Source organism: Schistosoma mansoni, chromosome W (genome assembly GCF_000237925.1).
Source record: "Schistosoma mansoni strain Puerto Rico chromosome W, complete genome".
In the NCBI taxonomy this organism is placed as follows: Eukaryota; Metazoa; Platyhelminthes; class Trematoda; order Strigeidida; family Schistosomatidae; genus Schistosoma; species Schistosoma mansoni.
In genome coordinates, this window is record NC_031502.1 from 19,359,359 (window position 1) to 19,386,083 (window position 26,725).

Genomic DNA, 26,725 nt, shown 5'->3' on the forward strand with positions numbered 1-26,725 from the left:
GTAAGAGAACTTTTATCATGGATTAGAAAACAAAAGCCACAGATAGCTGTTTTGAATGTCTGGCAGTGAGTACCTGCGAGACGTAGTCCAGTAACTTTAGATTCCGTATAGAATGCGATGCCACTGGTCTCGAAAACTTAACTAATTTTAAGAGCCGCCAAGCTTAACGAGCCTAGCGCTGAAACTGACGAGTTAAGTACACAAATAACTACCTACATTAAAAAAAACTTCACAATAATGAGTTAAGTTTGATCTATGCTTATTAACACATTACACATACTCCATGAATATCAATGTTGTTACACACTTAAGATAGAGACAGGTGCATGAACCAATGCGACGACGATAGTAACGCATTAAAAATGAATACTTAGACACATAAACAACCGTTTCCCTAATCACACAGACGTTTTTTTGTCACATTACAAATTTTTATTAAACTCTTTCTCTCTATTGATTACATCACTACGCCTTTTTTCGACTCTCTTCTAAAATAGTAATTCTATTTTAACTAAATGAGCTTTACTCGTCCTATTTTTAGTTATCATTAGCGTTTGCTCATGACTTAACCACTGACAACAGACAAATCGTTAATGATTGATAACAGGGATCAAGACCAACATTAAGCTTCTATCGACTGCTGGCTAATCTTAACTATTAGAGACAACAACAATTCGTTTTTCAACAAAAGAAGTGAATTTGACTTTATAAAAAGAAGACAAAATCTTGGACAAGATAAACTGGAAACATTAGTAGACAAAAAAGCACAATTAAAACACTATAACCGAAATGTTACAGGTAATATTGCAGTAGTATCCTCAGTAATCTTACAGGAGTAAAATCATAAACTGTTTTGATAAAAGGAAAGAAATACATCACAAAATGAAATCGAATTAATGAATAGTACGTTGGCTAAATTACCCTAAAATATAGCCATGCTACTATTGAGACGAAAAAGGTAAACAATGAACGAACTCTATAATGAAAAAAATTAGAGGACATTTAGTGGTGATAGAAAGGTGAGAAATGTAGTGTTTGAAACTCTAATACTCTGCACTGAAATGAAGTTATTTCATTTTTGAAAATTCCAATCTTTATGAGACTGCATCAGTGACACCAAGTGGCCAATCGTATACTTCAGGCATAACTGGTATATAATTTGGATCATACATCTTTTGAGACAAATATAATTCAATATCCTTAGGTTGTGGTTCATAATGGCAAATACCTTTTGAGTAAGCATATTCTGCAACACGTACTGCTATAGCCAACGAAACATTGCGTATATCTCTTAACGGTGGGAATACACGACCGACATCCAAATCTTTTTCGTCGACTTGACCTGCTAAACACTAAAATTTTTAGAAACAAAGAAATGAACAACAGTAGAAGCACGATCGGATTTTAAGCTATTTTTTCCTTACTGCACTAAGTTGTTATATATTATTTTTGCCTTTAATCATGAAGTCCATCTGCTCTATATTATCACTTTGAACTTGATTCTTATTTTCTTCAACTCATAATGGAACAAACAAATCCTATTCATCGATGTTATCTCTACTGTTTCGTTTTTCGCCAAGGACTGTTTTCCTTTTACGATTTGAATGTTCTTTGAGCAGATAGGAATAAAAACAGGGTATTTTTCATAATTTGAACATCACAAACGAGCTACTTGGAAAATGTGTGCATTACGACGAATCTAGAACATATATTCATTGTCATTTATGCAGACCCAGGAATAAAAGACGGAATAATACAACTCCCAACAAATACAGGAAAGTTATTAGCATGAGGTTGTGGAGATTGTTGGGCTTAAATTGAAATCATGAACCGATCAATGTTAGACTACCATGAAAAACCCGGAAGCACTGGATGGCTGTTTCACCCCAACATGAGACTCCTCAACAGTGCGCATCCACGATCCCGCGCGCGAACATTCAACTTCCAGACTACTGAAACGGCACCCAACAGTTTTAATGTCTAACTTTAACCAATTCAAGATATTGCGCGACCATCTCCCAAAGTCTTCGATGGGTAACCGCCTGACGCGAGACACCTTTGAACTCCACTGATCACGACTTCTCATTAGAACTCCGAGAATCACTTATCGAGACTAAACACTAGAGAGCATATGATAATTATTAGTACAGGGTTGTGGTATATGTTAAGTTTTTATCGAGATCGTGAACCGATCAATGTTAGACCATACAGTTATGTATGCAGGACCGTGAAATTAGCACTGCGGAGGAGCGCCATACTAGGACGAAACGCCGACCACTGCTTCCTGGTCTTCACTGATTGTATAACATTGATCGCTTCATGATATCAATTAAAATACAGGGAAAATTTAACAGGCCAAAGTAATAGCTACTATGTTTAAAATAAAGCTAACGCCTGTGAGTATGAATTTGAATAGAAATGTAGAGATCCAAATTCACTTGGTATTGTTTGTTTGAATCTTTCCAATAATGTTTAGGACTGCAATTGATTAGTCTATTATTGGCATATGTGCATACTGTGTGCGTTGCTTCCACATTGCCTTAATTCACAAGAATCATAAGCAAAGATGAATTGTGGCTAGCAGTGGAATCCAGGACGTGCGTTTCGCCTTCATAGTTGAACACCAACTCTGAGATGCAGGTACATATAGCTGAACAGTCTCAAATAAGACGAAACGCGCGTCCTGGATTCCACTTAACTAGGCACTATCCATCTTTGCTTATAATGTAGAGATCGTAAATAAAAGAGTGACAAAGGAATCCAGACAATTTTTCAAACTTTAACAGCCAATAAAATTAACAATCATTGTACCTACTGATGTCGCAAAATAAGAAAAACAGAAGTAAATAACCATATAAATCCGTCGGTAGCTCTTCTACGGCTACTGACGGTCTCAAACCCGGATAACGAACGAGGGTTAGACATGGAGTCACGAACTCTATTATGTAAAAATTCTCGCTAGAAGAAACTAATCACGAGAAACCACTTTAACTATTGAAACTCTGTCCAAGGACTTGAATGGTCTTCATTTAGAAGAGTTATGACGCCTCATCGAGAAGGCTCGGATTCTTCGGAAGCCGATGCTACTTCTGACAACCAGAGCAACAAATAACATCAGTACATGGAATGTCAGCATAATATGGGGGACCAGACCAGTCAAATAGCAGCGGGAATGAAAAACAGCTGTGAGTACTTGCATCAAGTGGAACCAATTAGATACAAGCATTCCTGCAGTTGAAGAACAAATGGAACTCAAAACAGCTGTCAGCCAATATCAAAGTCAAAATCTTTAGTACGAACGTCAAAACAGTTCTGCTGTACGGAGCTGACATTTGAAGACCTACCATAACCATCATCGGAAAGGTACAAGTATTTAAAACAAGTGTCTACGTGAGATACTCAATATCCATTGGCCGGATGCCATAAACAACAGCCTACTGTGAGAGAAAACAGACCAGCTTCTAACTGAGGAGGAGATTAAGAAAAATTGTTGGAGGCGGATAGAACATATATTACAGAAATAATTAAACTGGATCACGAAGTAAGAGCTAACTTGGAACCCTGAATGGAGACGGAGAGGAAGACTAAAGAAGACATTGAGTTAGGAATCGGATGCAGACATGAAAACGATGAACAACAGCTGGAAACAATTGCCCAGGACAGAGTTGAGTGGAAAATGCTGGTGGGAGGCCTATAACTCCTCCACGAAGTGTAACAAGCGTAAGGAAAAACGTTTGTGACGACACGGTTAGCCACACGCAAGGTCATTAGAACAAGTCAGTAAAACAAGAAGCTTACTTCAGCAGCGATTACGAAAAGTTCTTGTAAAACTGGACGAATTTGACACAGTGTAATGGCAAGTCCCACACCGGGGAAAATGTAAGAATTATTGCATTGACCGGGTTGGAAATGCACTTCTTTTCCAGAAACTTTAAGCAGAACATCATTGAAGGGTGAACCGCCAGCGAATACACATCGACCCTTAAAAACCAAACAAATTCAAGTTAAATACACGTCACCCAGTCACAGAAAATGTTTAATGTTAAAAAAGCAAGTTGTTAACAATAAAGTTGAAACTAACTGCTACAGGGATTTGTATGTCTATTGCAAGGTGGATTTGGTGTTCGAAAATGAGATCACACACACCACTTATTAAACAACACGAGAAATAAAAAAAAATTGATTTTATAACGATCATTAATAAATCCGGTTTACCTTGGGGTTAAACATAACTCGATGACACAATTTTTTGAGACATAAATATCAAGAGTTTTAATTCCGAGGAAAATTTTGATCTCCACTTTATCACTTTGGATTTATTAGAGTGAAGTAGAATTTGGAGATTATTCTTATACATACTGAATAATGTTTGCATCAAACAATTAGTGATGATTTAAAACCATGCTACAAAGTTGGAGAGCTTAAGTCAAAAAGCTACTGAGTTCCTCTAAACTAATAGCAATAGGAAAATAAGCATCCAGCTTCATAAATTTTCATTACGAATTAAATGAAGTGCCAAACAATCTTTAAACTTACGATAGGGGTGTATAGGTTTTCTAACCATATGAAACGGATATAACTAACAATGTGATGTTGATAAACTACAAAAGCCTATCAGTTACAGAAAACATTTTTAGTTAATTATCTTTTGGGCTGCAGTTAATCAACAACAAACTTAGTAAGTTTAAGCATTCGGCTTTCAGATGGTTGAAATTATCTTCACTTACCAATGTTTAGGTAATTAAAGATTGTGACTTTGATATTGGTTGACAGCTGTTACTTACTTACTTCGCCAACCCGTGCCGTTACGTCCTCATCAGATCTTCCTAGTTCATCGATGATGCTGATCTGGTACGTGAAAGTTTCCACCTCTTCCAGAGCTTTTCCATTAAATGTGATTGAGTCGATATTCTGTGATGTATTTGAGGATTTTGGTTCTTCCCTTGGGTATGTTGAGGCCTATTGATGCAGAGGCTTCTGTTGCACCGGCTGTTTTGACCTACATTTGTTCGTGCGTAAGGGGTAGAAAAGCTAGGTCATCTGAGAAGCCCAAATTGTCTAGTTGCATCTAGGCTGTTCATTGTATTTCATGCTTCCTCCGAGATGTAGGGGTCATCATAATCCAGTCGACCAGAAGAAGGAATAGCAAGGGCAAGAGTAAACAGCCTTGTCTGACACCGGTCCCCACTTGGAATGCATCTGTCAGCTAGGTGCTAGGTCTTTCACATATTTCTGCTTGACAGCTCTAATGCTGTTTTCCACTTGTTCGTTTGTTACTGTGTATTTAGCTTGTGCCTTGACTTTTTCTGCTTTTGTTCAGCTGTGGTTAATTGCTGTTTTCTTGTTCTTTCTTGAATCTTGTCCAGAGTTTCGATTGAGATCCATTCCTTATGATGATGTTTCTTGCACCCTAACACCTGACACGTTGAAGTTAGTGTTCGCATGATCATTTTCCAGTTGTTTACCATAATAGTTTCTTTTCCTTTCAATAGACCTTGTAAGGTTTGGAACCTGTTGTTGAGACTTATCTTGAATTCGTTGAGTTTGACAGTATTTCGAAGGAAGGCTTTATTAAAACTTTGGAATTCTGTTTCTTCAGTACTTCTTTAGTTTCAATTTCATCTTGGCAGCCACCAAGTTGTCATCTGAAGCTATGTCAACTCTTTTCTTTGTTTGCACGTCTTCCATTGACGTTCTGAATTTTTTAGTGGTGCAAATATGATTGATGTGATTCTGTGCAGTGTGATCTGGTGAGACTCATATAGCTTTGAGCATGTGTTTGTGTGGGAATGTAGTGCCACCTGTAACCAATTTTTTGAATCACATAGATTTGCAAATCTGTCACCATTTTAGTAACTTACTCCCAGCGTGTCTATGTCGTCCCATGATATTTCATATTCGGTGTTGTCCATTCCAACTTTGGTGTTTAGATCTTCCATCAGGATAGTCAGGACCTTTCCTGAGCACTTCTTAACGATTGACTGCGGCCTCTCGTAAAACTGATCCTTATCGTCATCATTACTATCATTGGTGGGTGCATAACAATGTATAACAATCAAGGTGATTCCCTCCTTCTTTGTTTTGATGATCCCGAGTAAATTAGATTCCCAGCTCATAAGTGTTTTTCGTGCTTATTTGGACATCAGTGCAACTTCTTGTGCATGTGTGTTGGGCTTGCCTATCGTGATGACACAACCGAGCTATATTGGCTGGAACATAAGTTTCTGTAGGCTCGACCATGCCAAGCAGGTCGATTGGAGAAGGGTAAGACTAGGAGCAGCAACTCAAGGTCTAAAGGCGAAGTCGTACTGCTGACTGTAGAGAGGTGTGACAGCAATGAGGTGTTTCTCTCGGACAACCAGCATCTGCCGCGATGCTGCCTTCTCACAAGGAAAGAAAGGGTTAGAAAAGGTCGTTCCTAAAAATGTCACGCCTCATCTTACCTCATGGATTTCCGTCTCCGACGGTAAGACCCTTTGAAGAACGGAGCTAACACGTCAAAAACCTCCCACAAAAACGCTGTGCGCGACCGGTCTAAAGCAGTTGTCCTTTGAACACTACGGTCACGCTCCAACTTCCTTTTCAGATCACTCAAGAAATACTCATTCATGGTGTGGGCAGCTGGCAAGCGATATCAGCCCGCATACCCGTCACAACATATGAGACCAAGTTGGTCACATTCAAATCCTTCCTACACCTGCTAATAACTCTCTTATCTCGACACTTAACCCTTCTCTCGTCTCTTTATCACCTCGCACCTCTAGGGCAAACGATTTGAGTACATGGAACGTTATTTTTGGTCACATCATGTAGGATCGTTTAACGTCCGAACACTGTGTCAAATAAAACAACATACCACCTTAGCTAGAACTTTAGAATCTCGCACCATCGATGTGTGCTGCGTCTCCGAAACGCGCATACAGGATTCGAGTAGCGTCATCCGTTTGACCTCACCATGACAAAATAATGAACCAACCCGATTCACGGTTCGTGCATCTGGAAGCCCTGATGCTGTTCTCCGTGGCTTCGCTGGCGTATGTATAGCATTGAGTCTTAGGGCAAAACTAGCTCTTTTAGACTGGATCCCAGTAGATAGTCGTCTGTGCGCTGTCCGACTAAACGGATCAGTAAAGACTCGGAAAGATAAGGAAACTCGTCGTTGCCTCTTCAATGACTATGCTTACTCTCCCATTGACTACAGCTCAGACGATGTAAAAGATGAGTTTTACAGAAAGCTTCCCGATCTCCTCCAAAAAGCTACGCGCTCTGATGTAATAATAGTGACTGGTGACTTTAATGCTCAAGTAGGTAGACGAAGCGAAAGGGAAAGGCATCTGGGTGGATTTTATGGTGTCGTGGCTTAAAGAACAGATAATTGCGACCGTCTGTTACAGCTATACTCAGATAACCGCCTGTTTCTTGCAATTACTAACTTTAAGCATAAGGAAAAACATCTTTTGACATGGCGACCCCCTAACCATAAGGTTAGGCAGAAACACTGGATCTCAGCAGCATCTAACGCACCGACAGATGCTCGAAAACTCATCCCATCTGGCTCTGAACATAACGAAGAGCGGAGTCGGCTTAAGCGCAGGCTAATAAGAAACCTACGCAATGATCGTGAACAGTGGTGGGTATCGAAAGCAAGAGAGATGGAAAAGGCAGCGGCAATAGGTAACAGTAGACAGCTATTCAGACTCTTTAAAGAAACCGGTATTAGGAACCCAAGTATCAGTGAAACCATCTCAGATAAAGATGGGCATATCATTCATTTTCAATCCAGAAGATTGGATCGATGGGCAGAATACTTTAGGGATCAGTTCAACTGGCGTTTAGTTACACTTCGGTTTCCCTTGATCCCCAGTCGACTTGAAGCGAGGGAGAGCAGCAGGCTTTGACAGGTTTACCCCTGAGATTTTTAAAGATGGCGGTCTAGTATTAGCAGAGATTGACTGAGGTCCTAAGTAGAATCTGGGAACTGGACGTAATTCCATCTGACTGGTCCCAATCACTGATTGTGCCAGTCTATAAGAAAGAACAAAAGTCTTCTTATGACAATCACAGAGGAATCAGTTTGACTAATATAGTGTCTAAAATATTAGCTTCAATAATACTTCGACGCCTAACCAAAGCTCGTGAAGAGCGGAGTAGAGAAAACCAGGCTGGTTTTCGACCTGAACGTGGTTGTATAGACCAGATATTCAATCTACGTCAGGTCGTAGAACATAGACACACATTCAGACGCCCCACAATCGTAGTATTTCTCGATCTTAGGACGGCATTTGACTCTATTGATCGTGAGGTTATGTGGTAGCGTTTGTTGCCGAAAGGAGTACCAAAGAAGTACATTAGTCTTATAAAGGCTCTCTACTCGAACACAACTGGTCGAGTAAGAACTTATGGCGAACTGTCATTAGAATTGATTACCTCAAGTGGTATCCGTCAGGACTGTCCACTCTCTCCATTCTTGTTTAACTTTATCGTAGACGTGCTTTTAGCCCCCAAATGCCCTGGTACGGCCGAGAGTGGGGAGAGTCCGCTCTCCCTCTCGAAATGCTCTCATATGGCAACGCGAATATATGGCCTCTGCCAGGGAAGTCATACTCACTGCCTTCTCGTGACAGGGGTAATGTTCACAAAAGTGGAAGGACGAAAAGCGAATGTCCGGCGCTTTAACCGGGTTAGTGGATACAGCGAGTTCACCTCGGAGAGTTGGAAAACCCTGATTCCAAACCAATGGTGCACATGGGCTCCAGGATCCTGAAGGAACGAATGGCGTATGAACCAACTGTTGGTCACCGGCTACCATGGGACTGCATCTCCTTACGATGCTCCACTGCCTTGTGGACTAGACCTTTAGGTTAAAGGCTCCGGGTGTGGCCCCCTAAGAAAACCACCTGCTTCGGTTTGGGCACCTGGGCAGTATCACAGCCCTCACACAAATCGAATGAGATTTGTGAGGCGCATATTTATCTGGTGCTTCTTTGTACCAACATTTATGTGTTTAAATAATAATAATAATTCCACATCTAAATCACCAGGAGTTGAACTTCTACCAGGAGACTGACTTGTTAACTTACAATACGCCGACGGCATAGTTTTATTTGGTGAAGACGCTGACAAAATGCAGTCTTCTGACCACTATAAGTAACAATGCAGGTATGTTCGGGTTGCGATTCTCCTACTTAAAATGCAAAATGTTACTTCAGGATTGGGTTGCATCGGCACTTGAACTAATGATAGGGAGTTAAGTAGTTGAGCGTGTTGACCGCCTCACTTATCTTGGGAGTCTCATCTGCCCTTGTGGTCTGGTGTGTGACGAAATCTCAGCACGGGTACAGAAGGCTTGTCTACCTGTTGCCAACTTGCGCCATTTATGGCGTAGGCGAGATATCCCTCTACCAACCAAAAGACGGGTTTACTGTGAAGCAGTTCGTTCCGTTCTACTTTATGGTAGTGAAACATGGCTGGTAAGAGAAGAGAATATTCGTAGGTTACTAGTATTCGATCATAGGTGTCTTCGAAGCATTGCTCGTATATCCTGGGACCACCGAGTAAGTAATCTAGTTGTTGGGAAACGGGTACTAGGTAAGGATGGCAAATCGATTGACGAAGTAGTGAAACTTCATCAGTTGAGATGGATGGGACACGTGTTACGTATGCCCAACCACCGATTGCCTCGATGTGCGATGTTTTATGGTGTAGGAGTAAGTTGGAAAAAAGCTAAAGGCGGCCAGACCAAAATGTGGCAAAAATCCTTGAGGTCACTGACGATTGGACTGAGCCATGTTGGTAGGTGTACACCGCCTGGTTGGGATCCGCGAGACGATAACAACCGATGGTTAGAGACCTTGAATGACATGACTCAAAATCGATTGCAATGGCAAAGGTGCATCCACTCTTTGTGTTCTCCTAAATTCTAATCTGAAATCCTCAGGTCTCTTTTTCCTCTTTCAAAATTTATTTCACTGGATTATACTCCTTGAATAACATCTTCGAACCCTAATCTTTCGGATTACTGTTTATACTACCTCTACCACTATGGGATTTGAATCGACAACTGCATTTCTGTGCTAGTGTGGTATGGCAACTCGAACTGATGTACGCACGTATATACGAAGTTCTACGTTTTGACTGACTGACGTGATGGGGTTGCTGACACCATGCACAATCCTCCTCCTTTACCCGGGCTTGGGACTGGCAGTAACCCTAAAAGATATACAGATGGAGTTAAATAAAGTAGCGGCAATGATAAAAGGAAAGACCAGGCCCTGGGAATATAGTTTGAAAAGGCAGAATGGAAAGGTATGTGTGGAAGAATACTAGAATTCGAGATTTAGTGGAAGATAAAGAATGAATGTATCTGAACTATCTTGGACGATTCTGGGCCATGTCTTGACAACAGACAGTTGTAAGTTATAAGAAAGCGTGTAACAGTACCTTTTTAGTCGAAAAGAAAGTGGTGTGACTAATCTTTGACCTTTTATCATGTAGCTAAACTGGGTCAGTAAGCTAAGAGAATCATCGTTGATGCAAGCATTCTATTACCTTCGAACTTAAGGGACAGAGATTGAAAGGTGCATCAAAACTTCTAGTAAACGCTAAAAGCTTACAAATTAAATCGCTAGCTCAGAATGAAAATAATTTTTAGACTCCTATCACTTCTGTCAAATGTGACGTTATGCTAGATACAAGAAAACGATGTTTTTTCACATGTTTATGAAAATATAATACACACATTTGGTAGGAATAGAAATCTTACCTCTGTAATTCTATATGCTCTTTCAGCGGTGCATTCAGATTTCGAAGTTGGATTGCTCAATGAAAATATAATTGGTCGTTCAGAATTTTTAACCATTTGTTGAAGGATAGCATCTGTAAAAATCCCACCTTGCCCGGATGCACCTGTTACGTGGTACCCAGTAAATGAAAATAATAAATTGTTTGTATCGCTTTAAATGAAAAAGTCCCGTTGTGAAGATCAATAACTATAAAATACTTGTTACATATGTGTATTTAAAAATCACAAGCGACAGACGGCATGAATAGATGATTTCTAAAACCAAAATCTGTAAACATAAGTTTAGTTGATTAGTAGTAGATAGGAACAAAAACTTCCAGCGTTAAAAAGCTTACAAATTAGCTTATGGAAATCAAACAAATTATCCCTTAATTTATCGTCGCACTATACAAAAAAACTTTACTTAACCATATCGACAAGTTGAATTGGTAAAATATGATTATCTGAAAAATATATAAGAAAACTGGAGAAACCTTTGGTAAATTCTACACACATTCCTTTAACGCTAACTGAGGTCCTTCTACAATAACCGACGGTCTCAAACTCGGATAACGAACGAGGGTTAGACATGGAGTCACGAACTCTATTATGTAAAAATTCTCGCTAGAAGAAACTAATCACGAGAAACCACTTTAACTATTGAAACTCTGTCCAAGGACTTGAATGGTCTTCATTTAGAAGAGTTATGACGCCTCATCGAGAAGGCTCGGATTCTTCGGAAGCCGATGCTACTTCTGACAACCAGAGCAACAAATAACATCAGTACATGGAATGTCAGCATAATATGGGGGACCAGACCAGTCAAATAGCAGCGGGAATGAAAAACAGCTGTGAGTACTTGCATCAAGTGGAACCAATTAGATACAAGCTTCACAGAAAAGACTAGCTTCGGGAGAATCGCTGTTGTACACTCGTCAGAGAAAATGCTTCGCACACACAAGAAGTTGTATTAATGCTGTCCAGAGAAGCATACAAAGCATTTATGGGATGGGAATATCTTAGATTCAGTACTATTAAAGCATCCTTAAAAAAAGAGGGGATTGCAATGAATGATATTCAGTGTTATGCGCACATCAATGATAGTGAATAACACGATGAAGATCAGTATCATGAGAGGACGAAAGCAATCGTAGAGAAACACTCAAGAAAACACCCGACAAACATGATGGGACACCTGAACGCTAAGGTTACAATGGACATCATTGGGTACAAACACATCATGAGGTGACACTAATTATCAGAAAGGAACCACAATGGTGAGAGACTTGCAACTATACAACCTTTCAACAACATGGTTATAGGTGGCACTATATTGTTGCACGAACCCATACACAAAGCCACATGGGTTTCACCGGATCACACTACACAGGATTACATCGACCATATTCGCATCACCAAAAGATTCAGAAGGTTAATGAAGGACGTTCAAACAAAGACAAGAGCTGACATATTTTCAGATCACCACCTGCTCATGGTCAAGATGAAACTGGAGTTAATGAAGCATTGAACAATTGGGCGAGCAACACCACAAAAGTTCCAAGCCTTACAAGATCTACTGAAAGAAGAGGAAACCACCATGGAGAACAACTGGAGAGGGTTCAAAGCACCAATGACCTCAAAATTCTAGGTGCTGGACTGAAAGAAGTACTAGGATAAGGAGTCAATCTCCATAGACACCATGGGAAAGATTCAAGGAAAATAAAACGAAAAAACAACAGTCAACAACAGCCGAACAAAAGTAAGGGAAGCTGAGGTACAAACTGAACGTACAGAAGCAAACAAGCGGAAATGTGTCGAAGACCAGGTGACTACAGCAGAAAAATTTAAGAGGTGAATATATGAAAGAATTGTATGATAAAAAGAAGAAGCTTGTAGGGTAACATGGTAGAACACAGCAACTAGTCAAAAACTATAATTCGCATGAAGAATCAAACACACGTAAACAATTCCCAATAATAATTCTACTAAACGAAAACAAATGACAACCGTCTCAACCTCTATACTTAGCACTTTTCATTAGGCTACGAAAACCATTAAATAATGACTATCAAGCGCGTCTTGTTAAATAAATATACCAATGGTAAGAAACTTTTGAGGCCCATTTATATCATGATAACGCGTATTAAGCATACGTTGACAAATCCATACAAGCATTTTACATGTGTGATGTTGATATTCTGCACAGTCTGTTACCTATAAGAAAGTGTGTTAAAAAACAGTATACAACTTAGTATACTAAACTACGTTTATCTGGGTTTTATATTATTGTCTGTTTACATTTCAGCATATAGTTTACCTTATGGTTAATGTAGTGTTTATTAATTTAAATGTAAACAGTACGTTACAAATACAAAAATAAACGTATGAACCAGCGGTCTAATAGTCACAGCACATACAGTGGTGAATTTATATACAGGGTTAGGAATGACAGTATTCAGAAAACGTGTGTTAAGTTTTACCATTCCGTCAGTTTGTTTGCTTTATCGATTAAACGAATCCAAAGTCAACAATAATTACTTGGTGATCAAATAATGTGTAAGTGATATAGTGGGCTATACATTGAATTTGAAGGTCGATGAAACAGAGTCCCCAGTAGTAGTCTGGAGATCGAAAATCACAACTGTGTCCTACACATACACAAATAGGTGTCTGTGAGGTACTCAGGAGAATCCGATTAAAATATTCAAATAGCTTTAGTTGACATATATCTAGGAATCTAAGAAATCTATCGAAGACAATAAATCAGCAGAAATAACATACCAATAATAACTGTTGGCTTTAGTTTTTCCACTGCATCTTCCAGTTTACGTATATTTTCTATGTCGTCACGAGCAAACACTTTGTTATGATCTGTCAGTGAACCTTCTTGACGCGACTGGATATTATGGAAGTCAAAGCAATAAACAAGTTATTATCTATGAGGTCCAAAAACTAAAGATTTTTTATTTGTAGGGAATATATAAGCGCCTTTTTTCTATCGTTTCAGATGTGGTAACTGACTAGTAAGTTTTAAATCCAAGTCACAAAAAACTTATTTTCTGACTATACGTTATAGGAACTTAGTGTTTTTAATAGAAACTAATGAATGAGTATAATTATTACGTAGAGATGACAACCAAAATAAAAATCAGTTGGTCAGTCGTAATAAACGTACAGCCTGCCACAAATATGTGTTAACTCGAGTTAGCATATAAGTAATTATAGTGAGGAATATATTCACTATTCAAAACGACCATAAAAGAAAAATTTCTGTTGATAAATATATAAGAGCCGAGCTTTTTTAATCCTAACTTTATTTAGACTCGAAAAGTAAAAAGAGCTTGAAGTTTTAGTAAGCTGTTCAATACAAACTACGGGAATCGTACGTGAGAAGTGTAAGATTACACAATGAAAAAAGTAGATTTTGTACACTATATGACAGTAATGAGCAAAGTGAAAAATTACGGGATCAGACACGTACTCTTTATCTGAAAAATAATAGACGTGAACACAGAGATTTACTTACTTAATATAGCACTAATTAGGAGGAACCGAAAGAGTTGTTTCTCTTTTAGTGTGATAATTGACACAAGTCTTAAATGAAATAAACAGGATATCAGAGGGTGACTCAAGAAGTTCAGTAGCAATTTCTTTCTGGCCTAGAACAAAGCCTGTAATCTCATTAGTGCTTAAACAGTGGTGATAATTGAAAATTCATTATCACGCAAAGACAAATTATTGTTCGGATTTTTTAAGATGATATCCTAACATGAACTAATCTCTATTATGGTTACTGGAAAATATTTGCAGATTATGATAAGAAAGCCACGATGGCAATGTAACTTAATAAGAGTTCTTGTTATAGATGTTTCTGTGAACCTTATAACCTTCGCCTACCCCCCCAAAAAACAGTCACTGTATGAGCTAACGAATAAAGAAGTTGAAGTGATGAACAACTATCAGTAATGTGGACTTGAAAAGACCAATATGACAAAATAACCAAAAATGAAAAAGGGTGAAACCTTTAACAACAGTAGCAATAACGGAAACAATGAGATTTACATGTGTTAATAGTCCGTCTTTATCGAACATATAGATTTTACTCAAGGCCTCTTTCTCATCCAATCCATTTAGTTGTAATGATGTTGCTAGTAATTGAGCAATACCGGTTGCTGCCTATTTTATAAGAAAATAGATAAATTGAGAGGTATACAATTGATTATTTTACATGAAACAACTGTTTAAACAACGGTAACGGGTCTGTTTTGTAACCGAAATCAATCGATAAATTACATCTTGCAGTAAAATGATCTAAAATAGATGAATTACCTATAATATATTTTGTGAAACATATTCACAGGAATATTTAAGCTAATAATTGTTTCTAATAACTTAGTCATCAGGCTCTATAGTTATGAATTCGCAATTAATATATTACAATGAACAAATTAAAACATACATAAAGAAATGGACTATACAATGTTATATGATATTTATGTACGCCTTATTTTGCTCATTTTAATACAATAATTATGGATTTGTAACTATAGAGCCTGATGACTAAATTATTGGAAACAATTGTTGGCCCATATGTTTTTTGTTTTTGAATCTTTACATGAGGTAATAGAAATATATGCACAATTTTACTGAGTTGTAGATAGAGAAAATACTAAGCAATATAACAATTTATGTTCCATTAACTAGAAGATAATGGAAAAGAGAACATTAGATGGATAATGAAATAGCATAGACTACAAACTTGTTTGTTTGTATATTTCACTCGAACAAGATTGACAAATTCTTCTGAAATCATAAACTCCTACATCGTGTGTCTCACAAACAACAACATATCCTACTACTGTTAACAGGAAACTTGTTGCCTGATCAGAATTAGGTGGGACAAGGATCGAACTTATAGTTCAGTGGTTGAAGATCACCTGCATTAACTATCAAGTCAACACAGCAGAATAAACGGACGGAACCCTGGTATACTTAAAGATTCATGTAACGGACCATTTATTTGTTACAATTTCCACAGTGTGAATCTTGCGACAATCTATCTTTATGAATATTTCAGTATTTTGATTATCCATTTAGCAAGTGTATAAGCTAGGAAATTAAGCTGTAGTCTATAGACATATGTTTTTCGGAAGTTTTAGTATTCGAGTGAAAATACTGCCACAATTGGTGAGTTTAAAACTGATATAACCTGACAATGAAATTACCACAATTAAAAAGTCGTTCATTAATACTAAAATAGATATTTGCATTCATTTGCAAAGTCACATTTAATTTTAACAGGATATGATATATCGTATGTTTTATTAGTTAGTATCATTGCCATGTACACAAGCTGAACTTTAATGTATTTATAAAGTCAATATTTTTAAGAACAATATAATATACGGGTTTACCATGCTATGAATACGTAAAAGACTTCAAATTCGATTAATAGAAAAACCCAAGCTGTTTTATTATTGTATCATTAGGCTAATTTTGACAGGATGTCAGTTTGTAAGGATAACAAAAATCCCTATTTAGACAGGACATTATGAAGATTGTTGAATTTTGTAGCTTCACATCACGAACTGACTTTGTTTAGACAATGACTGAAAACCGAGAATCAAATCGGTAGTTTTATTGGCTGTCTTTAGTCGTTTAAATGAACTAAGTCCGTGATCTACAATTAAAAGTGGAAAATTCATTGAAATACTAATTGATGTATGCTGACGGTGAGATACTTAGTGCTTAAAAGATGATGGTCTGACAACTTTTCTACCATTTTGTCTAGACATTCGATATAAGGAAAAACTCAAGCCAATATTGAAAGAGAGATGCGGAAAAGAGATTACGTAATGACGGTTTATACCGCGAAATAATACTTGTAGAACAAATAATCTATCTTGGCAACCAAATGCCGAAATTTTAAGATATATATATATATATATATATATATTCAGCAGACGGTGGTTGATATACTATTGTGCTCACTCAACACATAAGATAAAGAAAGATTCATACTTACTTCACCAGCACCGACGAAAAGATATATATTATCTGTAAGCTTACGCTTTGTAATACGACCGGCAGCCAGTAAGCCAGCTACCGTTACGGCTGCCGTACCTAAACGTCGAAAGCAACATGAAAAATATACAAAATTTAAGCATATTTTGATGACTGTTATTCGAATATCACTGAGATACTTAAAGAATTAATATATTTCGTGAGTATAATTAGAACACCATTTCACACCAATAAACAGGAAGCTTAATTTCCAGATAGTTTCTGTTTGTATATGTTGAAAAATGCTAATCCCAGTGGTTTTGTGATGTCAGTAAATAGAAATGCTTACAATGGAGTAATTAAACAAAAAATTTATCGGGATTACATTTTTAAATTGGATATTTAGATAAAAAGAAGGAACACTCAATAGATGCTAAAAGTGAGCACCGAGGTTATAAAAAATCGGAAAAATACCGAATAGCCGGGGTTTATAGTAACGAACATGGTTCTTAAAGCTCACAATAATTACACTAGTTTAATTTATTTAAACACACAAAATATGCCAATACAATATAATCACTAGAAAACATAAACAAATTATAAACCAGGTCCTATCTAGTTTCAGCTGCAAGGAGCTTTATTCACTTTGACTTATTTAAACAAAAACATTGGTACAAGAAATTACCAAATAGATATGCGCCACACAAGTCGTTTGTGTATGGGCTGGAATACTGCCCGGGTGCCCTAACCGAAACAGGAGGTTTTCTTGGGTGATCAAAAGGTCTAATCCACAAGGCAGTGGAGCAACGTGAGACGATGCAGTCGCATAGTACCCGATGACGAACAGTAAGTTCATATGCCTTTTGTTCCCTCAGGATCACGGAGCCCATGTGTACCATTGGTTTGGAATCAAGGTTTTCCAACTCCCCTAGGTGGACTTTTTGTGTCCACACACAGAGAGACACAGCATACATCAATGGAACGAGATTCTAGGGTTTTATCCAAGGAGGCTTGTTGACCGACTTGACATAGGGTACGTACGTTGATGGCTCGAATGTGCTGTTTGGAGCGAGGTTTCAATAGACCTGGGACAGTGTTTCGCTCACTAGAATCGTTGGCCATGATGACACATGAGGAGGAAGCCGAAAGAGGAAGTTAAGTGTGTGGAAAGTCGAGGTGTGAGGAATAATAGGAATTGAAGAGGGAGATTGATTATGAATACAGTGACCTTGAGTGCTCTTAGAGGTATGAGGGCAGTTATCACTTCCCGGCTGTCCACATCGTGGAAAGGTTCTTCTAGAGGTAACTGAAGAGGAAGTTGGATTAGAAGTGGTCTCAGTGACCTGAGAGTGTGACCGCAGTGTCCAAGGGACAACTGCTTGAGGTAGGTTACACACAACCTTTTTGTGGGTAATTTTTGTGTTAGCTCTGTACTTGTTGGGATTTTACTGCCGGAGACGGATTTCCATGGAATAAGGCGGTGTGCATTTTTAGGGTCGACCTTTTCTAACCCACCCCTCCTTGTGGGAAGGCAGCATCGCTGTTACGCTGGTTGTCTGAAGGAAACACCTAAGTGCTGTCACACCTCTCTACAGTCAGCAGTACGACTTTGCCCTCATACGTTGAGTTGCTGCTTTTGGTCTTACCGCTCTTCAACCGACCTGCCTGGCATGGTAGGACCTTGAGGAACGATTGTTCCAGCCAGGATAGCTCGATTGGTTCATCACGATAGGCAAGCACAACCACTACGTCAAGGTAGCAGCAACGGTCGGGTGAGAGCATTTGGAGAAGAAGAGCAGACTCTTTCCATCCTCGGCCGCACCAGGGCACTGACATTGATATATAAATTTGCACAATGATTTTTAGGCGGTGCGCAGACAAGATTTCTTACTAAAAACCTCGATTTTACAAAGAAAATTTACTAACTTACCTTGTATATCATCATTAAAAGTGCAGTACGAATCTTGATATCGTTCAAGTAAACGAAATGCATTATGATTTCCAAAATCTTCAAATTGAACTAAACAATGGTTCCCGTAGCTGACAATACATGAAATAGTAAGCAATTATTCAGGCAGTGCATTTAATATAAAATATATTCATAAATAAACTCAAAAAAACTGTAGAACCGCAATGGATATGACATTATTACAATATTTTTTATGAACCTTACCGTTCTGCAACAGCTTGCATGAAATTCTCGATTAACTCATCATAGCGTTCATCACGTATACGCTTATGTCTGATACCCGTATATACAGGATCCTACAAAAGAAAAAGTAATTGAAGGTGATATGTAACTAACAACAGTAATGCAAATGGATTTTAGTGATGATGGTAGGTAGATTATGTAATTTTATCAACTTAGTGGTATTGTTACTTGACATAAGACAGATTTATTGATCAAGACATGTAGAACAGTATTGGAGAATAAAGGATTTAACGAAAATCAAATGTTAATATGCCTTCTCCACACGACATATCACAATATTTTTTGAAATCCGAATATTCTTCATAATAACAGCGGACAACTGGATAATGACTCAGTGACTTAACGATTATGCGTTCGCAAGAATTGACTGTTTTGGGTTCCATTCGTCTTACAGGTCATGAGTGAATACTGCTGAGGAATACAGAAAATAAATCAGAATAACTGACCAATGTTCTTTAATTTACAATAGTTTTTCAGCTGATGCTATCACGTGGTGAAAAGTGCTTCCAAATCGATTTATCTCCACAATCCATCCAGGTAACAAAAACGTTATCTCATTCATTTATTGATATGATGGCTGAATACATTTTGTTCAGTATTAATGATAAAGGATGACAGACAACGTTTTCCCTACAATTTATCTGATTGACAATGGACTCTAAAATTAATTAGCATATATTGGAAAAAAATATATAAATAATGCACAGTTGATTTTATAACTGATTCACCATAATAGTCTATTTTGCCAAAAACAAAATAGTACTTGACCGTTATTACCGTAAAACTATTGAATTTGACCAACTAATCGCAGAGATGAATAACAAAAAACACGGTAAAAAACGATTTTATGAAAATTAATAATTTCAGTAAACAGCTAAATAAAGAATAGTAACCTAATACATTATGAGACCCTAAGATATTCACGAGATTGACATATATATATGTATATATATATATATATATATATATATATATATATATATGAAAACACAACCACCAGTAATAATTGTATATGGGTTATGAAAAAATGATACGGTTTTCATGAACTTATTAATTAGCAGTATCCTAAGTAGTGTTGTCTATTTCTTGATACCGATTGAATACAGTTGGTCATATTGAAATGCGGCCATTAGGCTGAAGTTCTTAGTATCACGATGAGTTTTGTTTGATGTTAGATGATTGAAAGTGAACGACGAAAAGACGTGGTCATTTAACCAACTAACAATCAATAAAATGCTTCATAATGTCGAGTCACATAACCCAATAACCACATTATAAATTGATCGATAGAATTCAAGCAGCATAGTAACCAACTCATGTTAATGAGTCAGTCCCATAAAGTAGCCTGGTAGTAAGTTCTTCAACAGTGATGGGGCTCGAATTTTATGAGATTATTATTATACTATTTGAACACATACGTATTGGTGCAAGGGGTACCTGATATATATATATATATGCGTCACACAAAAAATTGCCATTTCACGTAATTGTGTGAGGGCTATGATATTGCTTGGGTGCCCAGACCAAAACAGGTGGTTTTCTTAGGGGGCCACACCCCGAGCCTTTGACGTAAAGGTCTGACTCACAAGGCAGTGGAGCAACGTTAGGAGATGCAGTCCCATGGTAGCCGGTGATCAACGATTGATTTTTTCCCTCAGGATACTGGAGCCCATGTGCACCATTGGTTTAGAATCAGGGTTTTCCAACTCCCCTAAGTGGGCTTTCCGTGTCCACCGACCCGGTTAAAGCGCCGGACATTCGCTTCTCGTCCTCTCAATTTCGTAAACAACACCCCGCCACGAGGAGGCAGTGAGTAGGACTTTCCTGGCAGAGGCTGTATACGCATGGCCATGTGAGAGCATTTGGGGAGAGAGAGCGGACTCTCCCCACTCTCGGCCGTACCAGGGCATTTGGGGAACTAGTACGAAAGGTAAGTTGAGTTTCCCGTCAACTGACTCCAACAACCTAACAATTTCATTATATATAAAGATTATTTTGCAACAGTTAACTGAAAATGGATCAGTGACTATTACATTTTGAAGTGTCATTCATAAGCACACTAACTATATGCAAAGATAAGAGACGACTTTTCTGCTAACAATCTACTGATTGAAAACCATTCACATATTTTTCTCAAGATGAAGGCATATATGTCACATGTTTAGCACATAGTAACGATTATATTACTGGTTAATATTAGAAGAGCGGTTATTCGACTATAAGTGCTTATTCTTCCCTAAATCTGGACTATTGTAACTAAACACCTATATGAGAAAACATCATATATGTAGATACCTCAATTCGTTATTTAAACACAACAAATGAATTGCGACTTTGTCGATTCAAAATTAAGCTGTGTGAGAAAATCACACGTCACGTATCTTTTTAGTCGTAATTTTTATTCTACTCTGCCTGTTGAAGACTAATTTGAAAGAAAAAATCATTTTCGAGTTTTCAGTTTATCAGCTGACGAACAATAAAACTAGTTTTCCCAATTAACAATCTAAACTTACATTCAATAGTTCTTGATTATCTGTCCCAACATCTAAAAGGATTGGTAAACAGTGCTTCGGATGAACACCAGCCAGTGCTGTATATAACGACAGTTTTCCAATGGGTATTCCCATACCATATGCACCCAAATCACCCAAACCAAGAATACGTTCACCATCAGTAAATACGATAGCCTTGGAAAAGTGGATTTCAGTAAACAAGTTAATCTCAGTGAACATAATACAATTAGTATCTATTATACTAACTATTATAAGGTAACTGGAACTTTAAACGTACGAGACAACGAATGTCTACTATACTATAAGCATGAAAGAAATTCATAAGGAGGCTCTAAAATTGAATTCTGTTCATAAGAAGCCTTGGATAGAGGATTTTTGACGAACTTTGAGCAAAAAATGGATAAATAACTGAATATTTTAGCAGTGACAGCTTATAGAATAGTGCTCAGTACAGAAATCACTAATAATTCGCAGACAAAAGATATCCAATCTATTGAAGTTAGTATCTCACTAGGATAACTTACCTGATGTCAACAAGTGCAAGTAATCGTAGCTGAAATCAATGCTATATCCCGATAACAATAGTGAATGGTAACTTTGGGATCTATTTATGGACCAATATTATGCATATATTTTTTATCGTATAATTGCTAAATAACTAAACTATTCATATCCATGTTACCCTTATTACAAGCTTTATTTTGACCTATAGACTATTATCATACGATTTACATTCGAGTTATCCCTAGTCTATTAATTACTGCCTCCCACATTCACAGTTACATTTGTCTAAATCTTGTACAAATGTTATTTTCTATTTTATTGGTACGATGTGATCAGTTTGTTTGGTATATAAACTCAGTATGTTTGAAATACAATGATTCATACTGCAGAGGCTGTTGTTGGTGTTCTGGACTTAACTGGCTGGACTAGACAGGCTAGGGTGTGGCCCCCTAAGAAAACCACCTGCTTCAGTTTGGGCACCTGGGCAGTATCACAGCCCTCACACAAATCAAATGAGATTTGTGAGGCGCATATTTATCTGGTGCTTCCTTGTACCAGTATTTATGTGTTTAAGTAAATAAATAAATAAAGGCAGATAACAGGACCGATAAGCACTCTAGACTGCTAGTACGGTTTTCGTATGTCACTGTTTCAATCGATAATTCGCTGCTTTCTGATTGACGGTTTTATCACGTCATACATTAACTGGACATACATTCGGCCACAAGATATAACAATTGAGGCTTATTAGTACGTAAACATTAGACCTTACAACCGTAAAATAAACTAGTTTTGCCAGAGCTTTCCCAAACTTTCCAGTCAGACTAATGAGTAACCCAGCTAAAAATACCATGTTATGCTTTAGACATATGAAGATTGACTTCGTATTTTAAAACTATTTAAATGCTTGTAACTCACAATCCTTCAAAATTATTAACTAGAAAAGGTGGGTGGAAGCAAATTTTTATCACTTGTGAAAATCTCATAAAATTTACTAATGCAGAGCATAAAATAAGCACATGAACGCCTGTCCTCATGTGATAAGGTTCACCTTATGGTGTTTTTGTTGAAGTGAGATGGAACAATTTTTTTCACATTCCATGAAACAGGTTTCTATTCTTATCTTCAATACAGTTTTAAGTGTATTCAAAATTTAATGAGTGACCGGGTTGAGGAGAAACAGTGAGACTAGGTAAGCCTGTTTAATGCATCTTATACTGGCTGAAACATTGAAGTGAGGTAGATATATGGTCTCTAGTAAACAGCTTCAGAGAATATTGTTTGGAATACTTGGTTTGGAATACTCGTGACAGTGATCAAAGATCTGGTAGAGAGGGAAACGTGGTCAGTTCAACATCGAATGAAAGAAACCTACTAGGTTAATTGTCAGTGAATTCTATGTAATGTCGGGAGCCGATATTTTGAATGTAACTGGTAAAAGATTTATATTGTAATGTTTGTCACATACTTTGTTGAAGGCCTTTATTAAAATAGTGAGGTGACATTAGCGCAATCAATTCGGCAAAACTGAAGGACATCATCCACTATTTGATCAAGTGCTTTTTGGGCATGGGTTTTAGTTCCATCTTTTGGTCGAATATTGACAAGAAATATATAAATGATCACCGTGTCACCATTCGCGTTAAGCCGAATTTTAAAGTACCGTGGGTGGATTATATAGATATGTTACAAAACTACTTATTCTGCTATTTAAATAACCGCACGTGCAAATTTGTGGTCTTGAATTTCATTATTTTACGTTACAAAGAGAAATAAATTGGATAAATACTGGAAGTCTGAACATACTGGAGAGGTCTATCACTTAAGACTTTAAAATTTTACAATGAACAAGTGATTACTGAACCGCCAAGCTGAAACTCATTGTTCGTCTGTCAACTTAAGTTTTCAATACCTGTTTTCAAACAGACTGTCTCATCAGAACTACAAAGAGCAAAAGCGTTTAATTTTATTAACCAATTGTAACTTAGATGGGATTAGATAGTATGGACAAATCTTCCTGAATATTGTTTGAAATGTCACAAAATGTAAGGTAAATAAGTAAAATTTACCAAAGAATACGTAAATGCCTTACCTTTACGATCGGTTCAGGCCAGTTATTTAGAATCTCGGGTATATGATGTCGATCGTGTACTGTTATATATAGACCTCTAACGGGGAATAAGAAGGTAACTGATCAATGAAGGGGAATTTGACAAAAGATACAGTAGTTAGGCACATTGTAAAGCATAATTTTGAATAACGTATAAACAAGTTTGAAAACACCCCACGAACTACATCATGATTTAAAACTACAAACAATCGAAAATCGTCATTCGCTGAGGAAAATAAGACCTGAATTCTAATTTCTCCATTAGATAAGGTACTGTACTGCAAATTCAACACCAAAAATTAAAAAGGTTACTGGGTGTTGAGAGCCCAGAGGAATTCACAACAAAATTATCTATATAGTATACATTGTTTTCAAGAGATCAAAAATTGCAATCGTCTCACGCGACAACTATGACTGAATTACTATCTCAACCTATTAAAGTAGATAAAATAAATGAACGTTTATAAGAATGCTTCTAAATGAACTAGATAATTTGAGCACTTAGTATGAATCAGAGTCAAAATACGAACACGTATACCACTCTACTAAGACGTTAACATACTGCCTTCTATCTTAACAAGATTTTTAGTTGACAAAAGTAGTCACAAAACGATGTACAAACAACTCGTAGAATATATAACGATAAATGTAACCCCAACCTATTTACTATAACTACAAAAGATAGATGATTTTGATTTGTTTACTTAGGATTAACGTGTAAGGAAACGGTATCTAGTACTGAAAAATTGAACACTTAAAACTACGACTATCTGAAAAGGCACCAGCTAAATATGATTTCATCGAAAGCATAAAAGTTTACTATTCACAGAAAAACAGAAATATGTGCCATTTTTATATGCTAAATTTTTATTTCCTCTTTTGAATTAAAGAGTATCAACAGAAATTTCTGTTATTCATGAGAATTAAATAACTCCTGTTATACTCTTGTACAACTTGGTAAGTTTTTCTCCTTCAGGTTGAAATTACTATAAACTTTCACGCTGATTAGTTTCCCTACATTTAGAACTGACCTTCATGAAATCATAAATTATACTTTGGCTACGTTAGGATTGTGAGTGGATATGAACACCGCATCAAGGCTAAATCAAGTTGGATAGGAAGTGATTCAAAAAACTGGCTTAACTGCTAATATGTGAAAAGACACGAATTCAATTAGAGTTCTTACCGAGGTCGTCGAAATACTACGCCGTAGCGTTGACAAGCCAAACCAACAGTTGGTGTATATATCAACGGCATACAATATTCCACATGCTCAATAACAAGCTGAATCAGGAACAGCAATCGGAAAAAAATATATTAAATTTGTAGCCAGAGATAGAAGAATGCAGTGGCACATACAGTACACAAGATCACAGTGGTATGTTTCCTTAGTAATTAATCATTTAGCTCTGTGCCCATAATTCACGGCTGATTCGGTCGGAAAATGGTATCTCGGATTGCTAAAGATACATGTCAAAGACTGGACTATCGGTTCTCAGTAAACAATGGGATAGAACATATTGGATGCAAATGATACTGATACACTTCATAAATCACACTCGGACTAGTGACAAAAGGTATTTTAAAAAGGGCGGATATGAGCTTGCCAATAATGCTGCCTAGACATGCAGATTGATTAATGAGGCTATGCTGCTATTTATTGTCGTCAGAAAACAAGATTAATGAAGATATAAAGCCGTCACATGCTACTAAACAACTACCATTAGGATCTGATATTCAAAGCAAATATTGCGCCTAATTAGAGACATCTGAACGAGGAACAAAGTTATTTTCTGGAAATAAAACTGACGAAATTATAAGAAAGGTAAATAGTTTACGATTATTAATTGGAGTAATAATAGTTACACGTTGAGCTATTAGTATGAATCCACTTTCCTTGGATTCAGTTAACGTAACTGGCAGAACAAGTACTATTAGAATGGATCCCCGTTAACAGTCGCCTACGTGCTGTTTGGCTAAACGGCTCCGTACGAACTTGGAAGGATAGGGACACACGTCGTTGCCTTTTCGTCGTTTTTGCCTACGCTTCCACTGACAAAGGCCCAGATCAAGTGAAGGACGAATTTCCTAGAAAGCTCTCTATACTTTTTCAAAGAGTTACGCGCCTAGACATAGTACTCGTTGCAGGTGACTTTAATGTCCAAGAGGGTAGCTTAGACCAAACAGAAAGACATTTAGGTGGATATTTTAGTATTCCGGCTCAGCGAACAGATAATGGTGACCGTTTGTTGCAACTATGCCCAGACAATCGTCTATTTTTAGCAAACACTAACTTTAAGCATAAGCAGAGACATCGTCTAATATGACGACCACCTACACCAAACCAACGATGGACTCAAATAGACCATATTGTCATTAGTCATCGCTGGAGAGGCTCGATAGAAGATTGTCGCTCGTACTGGAATACATTTTTAGACTCTGATCACGCTTGAATACGAGCACGCATTTGTTTGCGCCTCGCTGGACGCAGAAAAACCACGCTAAGAAGACCCATTAGAATTGAACTGAATGACGAGAAAGTCAAAAGTAAGTTCCAGGAACAACCGAGTTTACATTTAGGTAGTTCTGAAAACGAGACTGAC

General features: G+C 37.4%; 1 protein-coding gene across 1 annotated transcript in view; it reads right to left on the minus strand.

The window, feature by feature from the left end:
- Positions 1-473: 473 nt before the first annotated feature.
- The window catches only part of Smp_128360 (putative malic enzyme), a gene marked incomplete at its 5' end in the record, with an annotated part of 36,829 nt that continues 10,577 nt past the window's right edge, over positions 474-26,725 (minus strand). The window contains 3 exons of the mRNA XM_018788887.1: positions 474-1,352; positions 3,799-3,981; positions 10,763-10,905. Of these exons, the coding sequence (XP_018654385.1) occupies positions 1,095-1,352; positions 3,799-3,981; positions 10,763-10,905 (584 nt within the window). The remainder of the gene's footprint in view (positions 1,353-3,798; positions 3,982-10,762; positions 10,906-26,725) is intronic.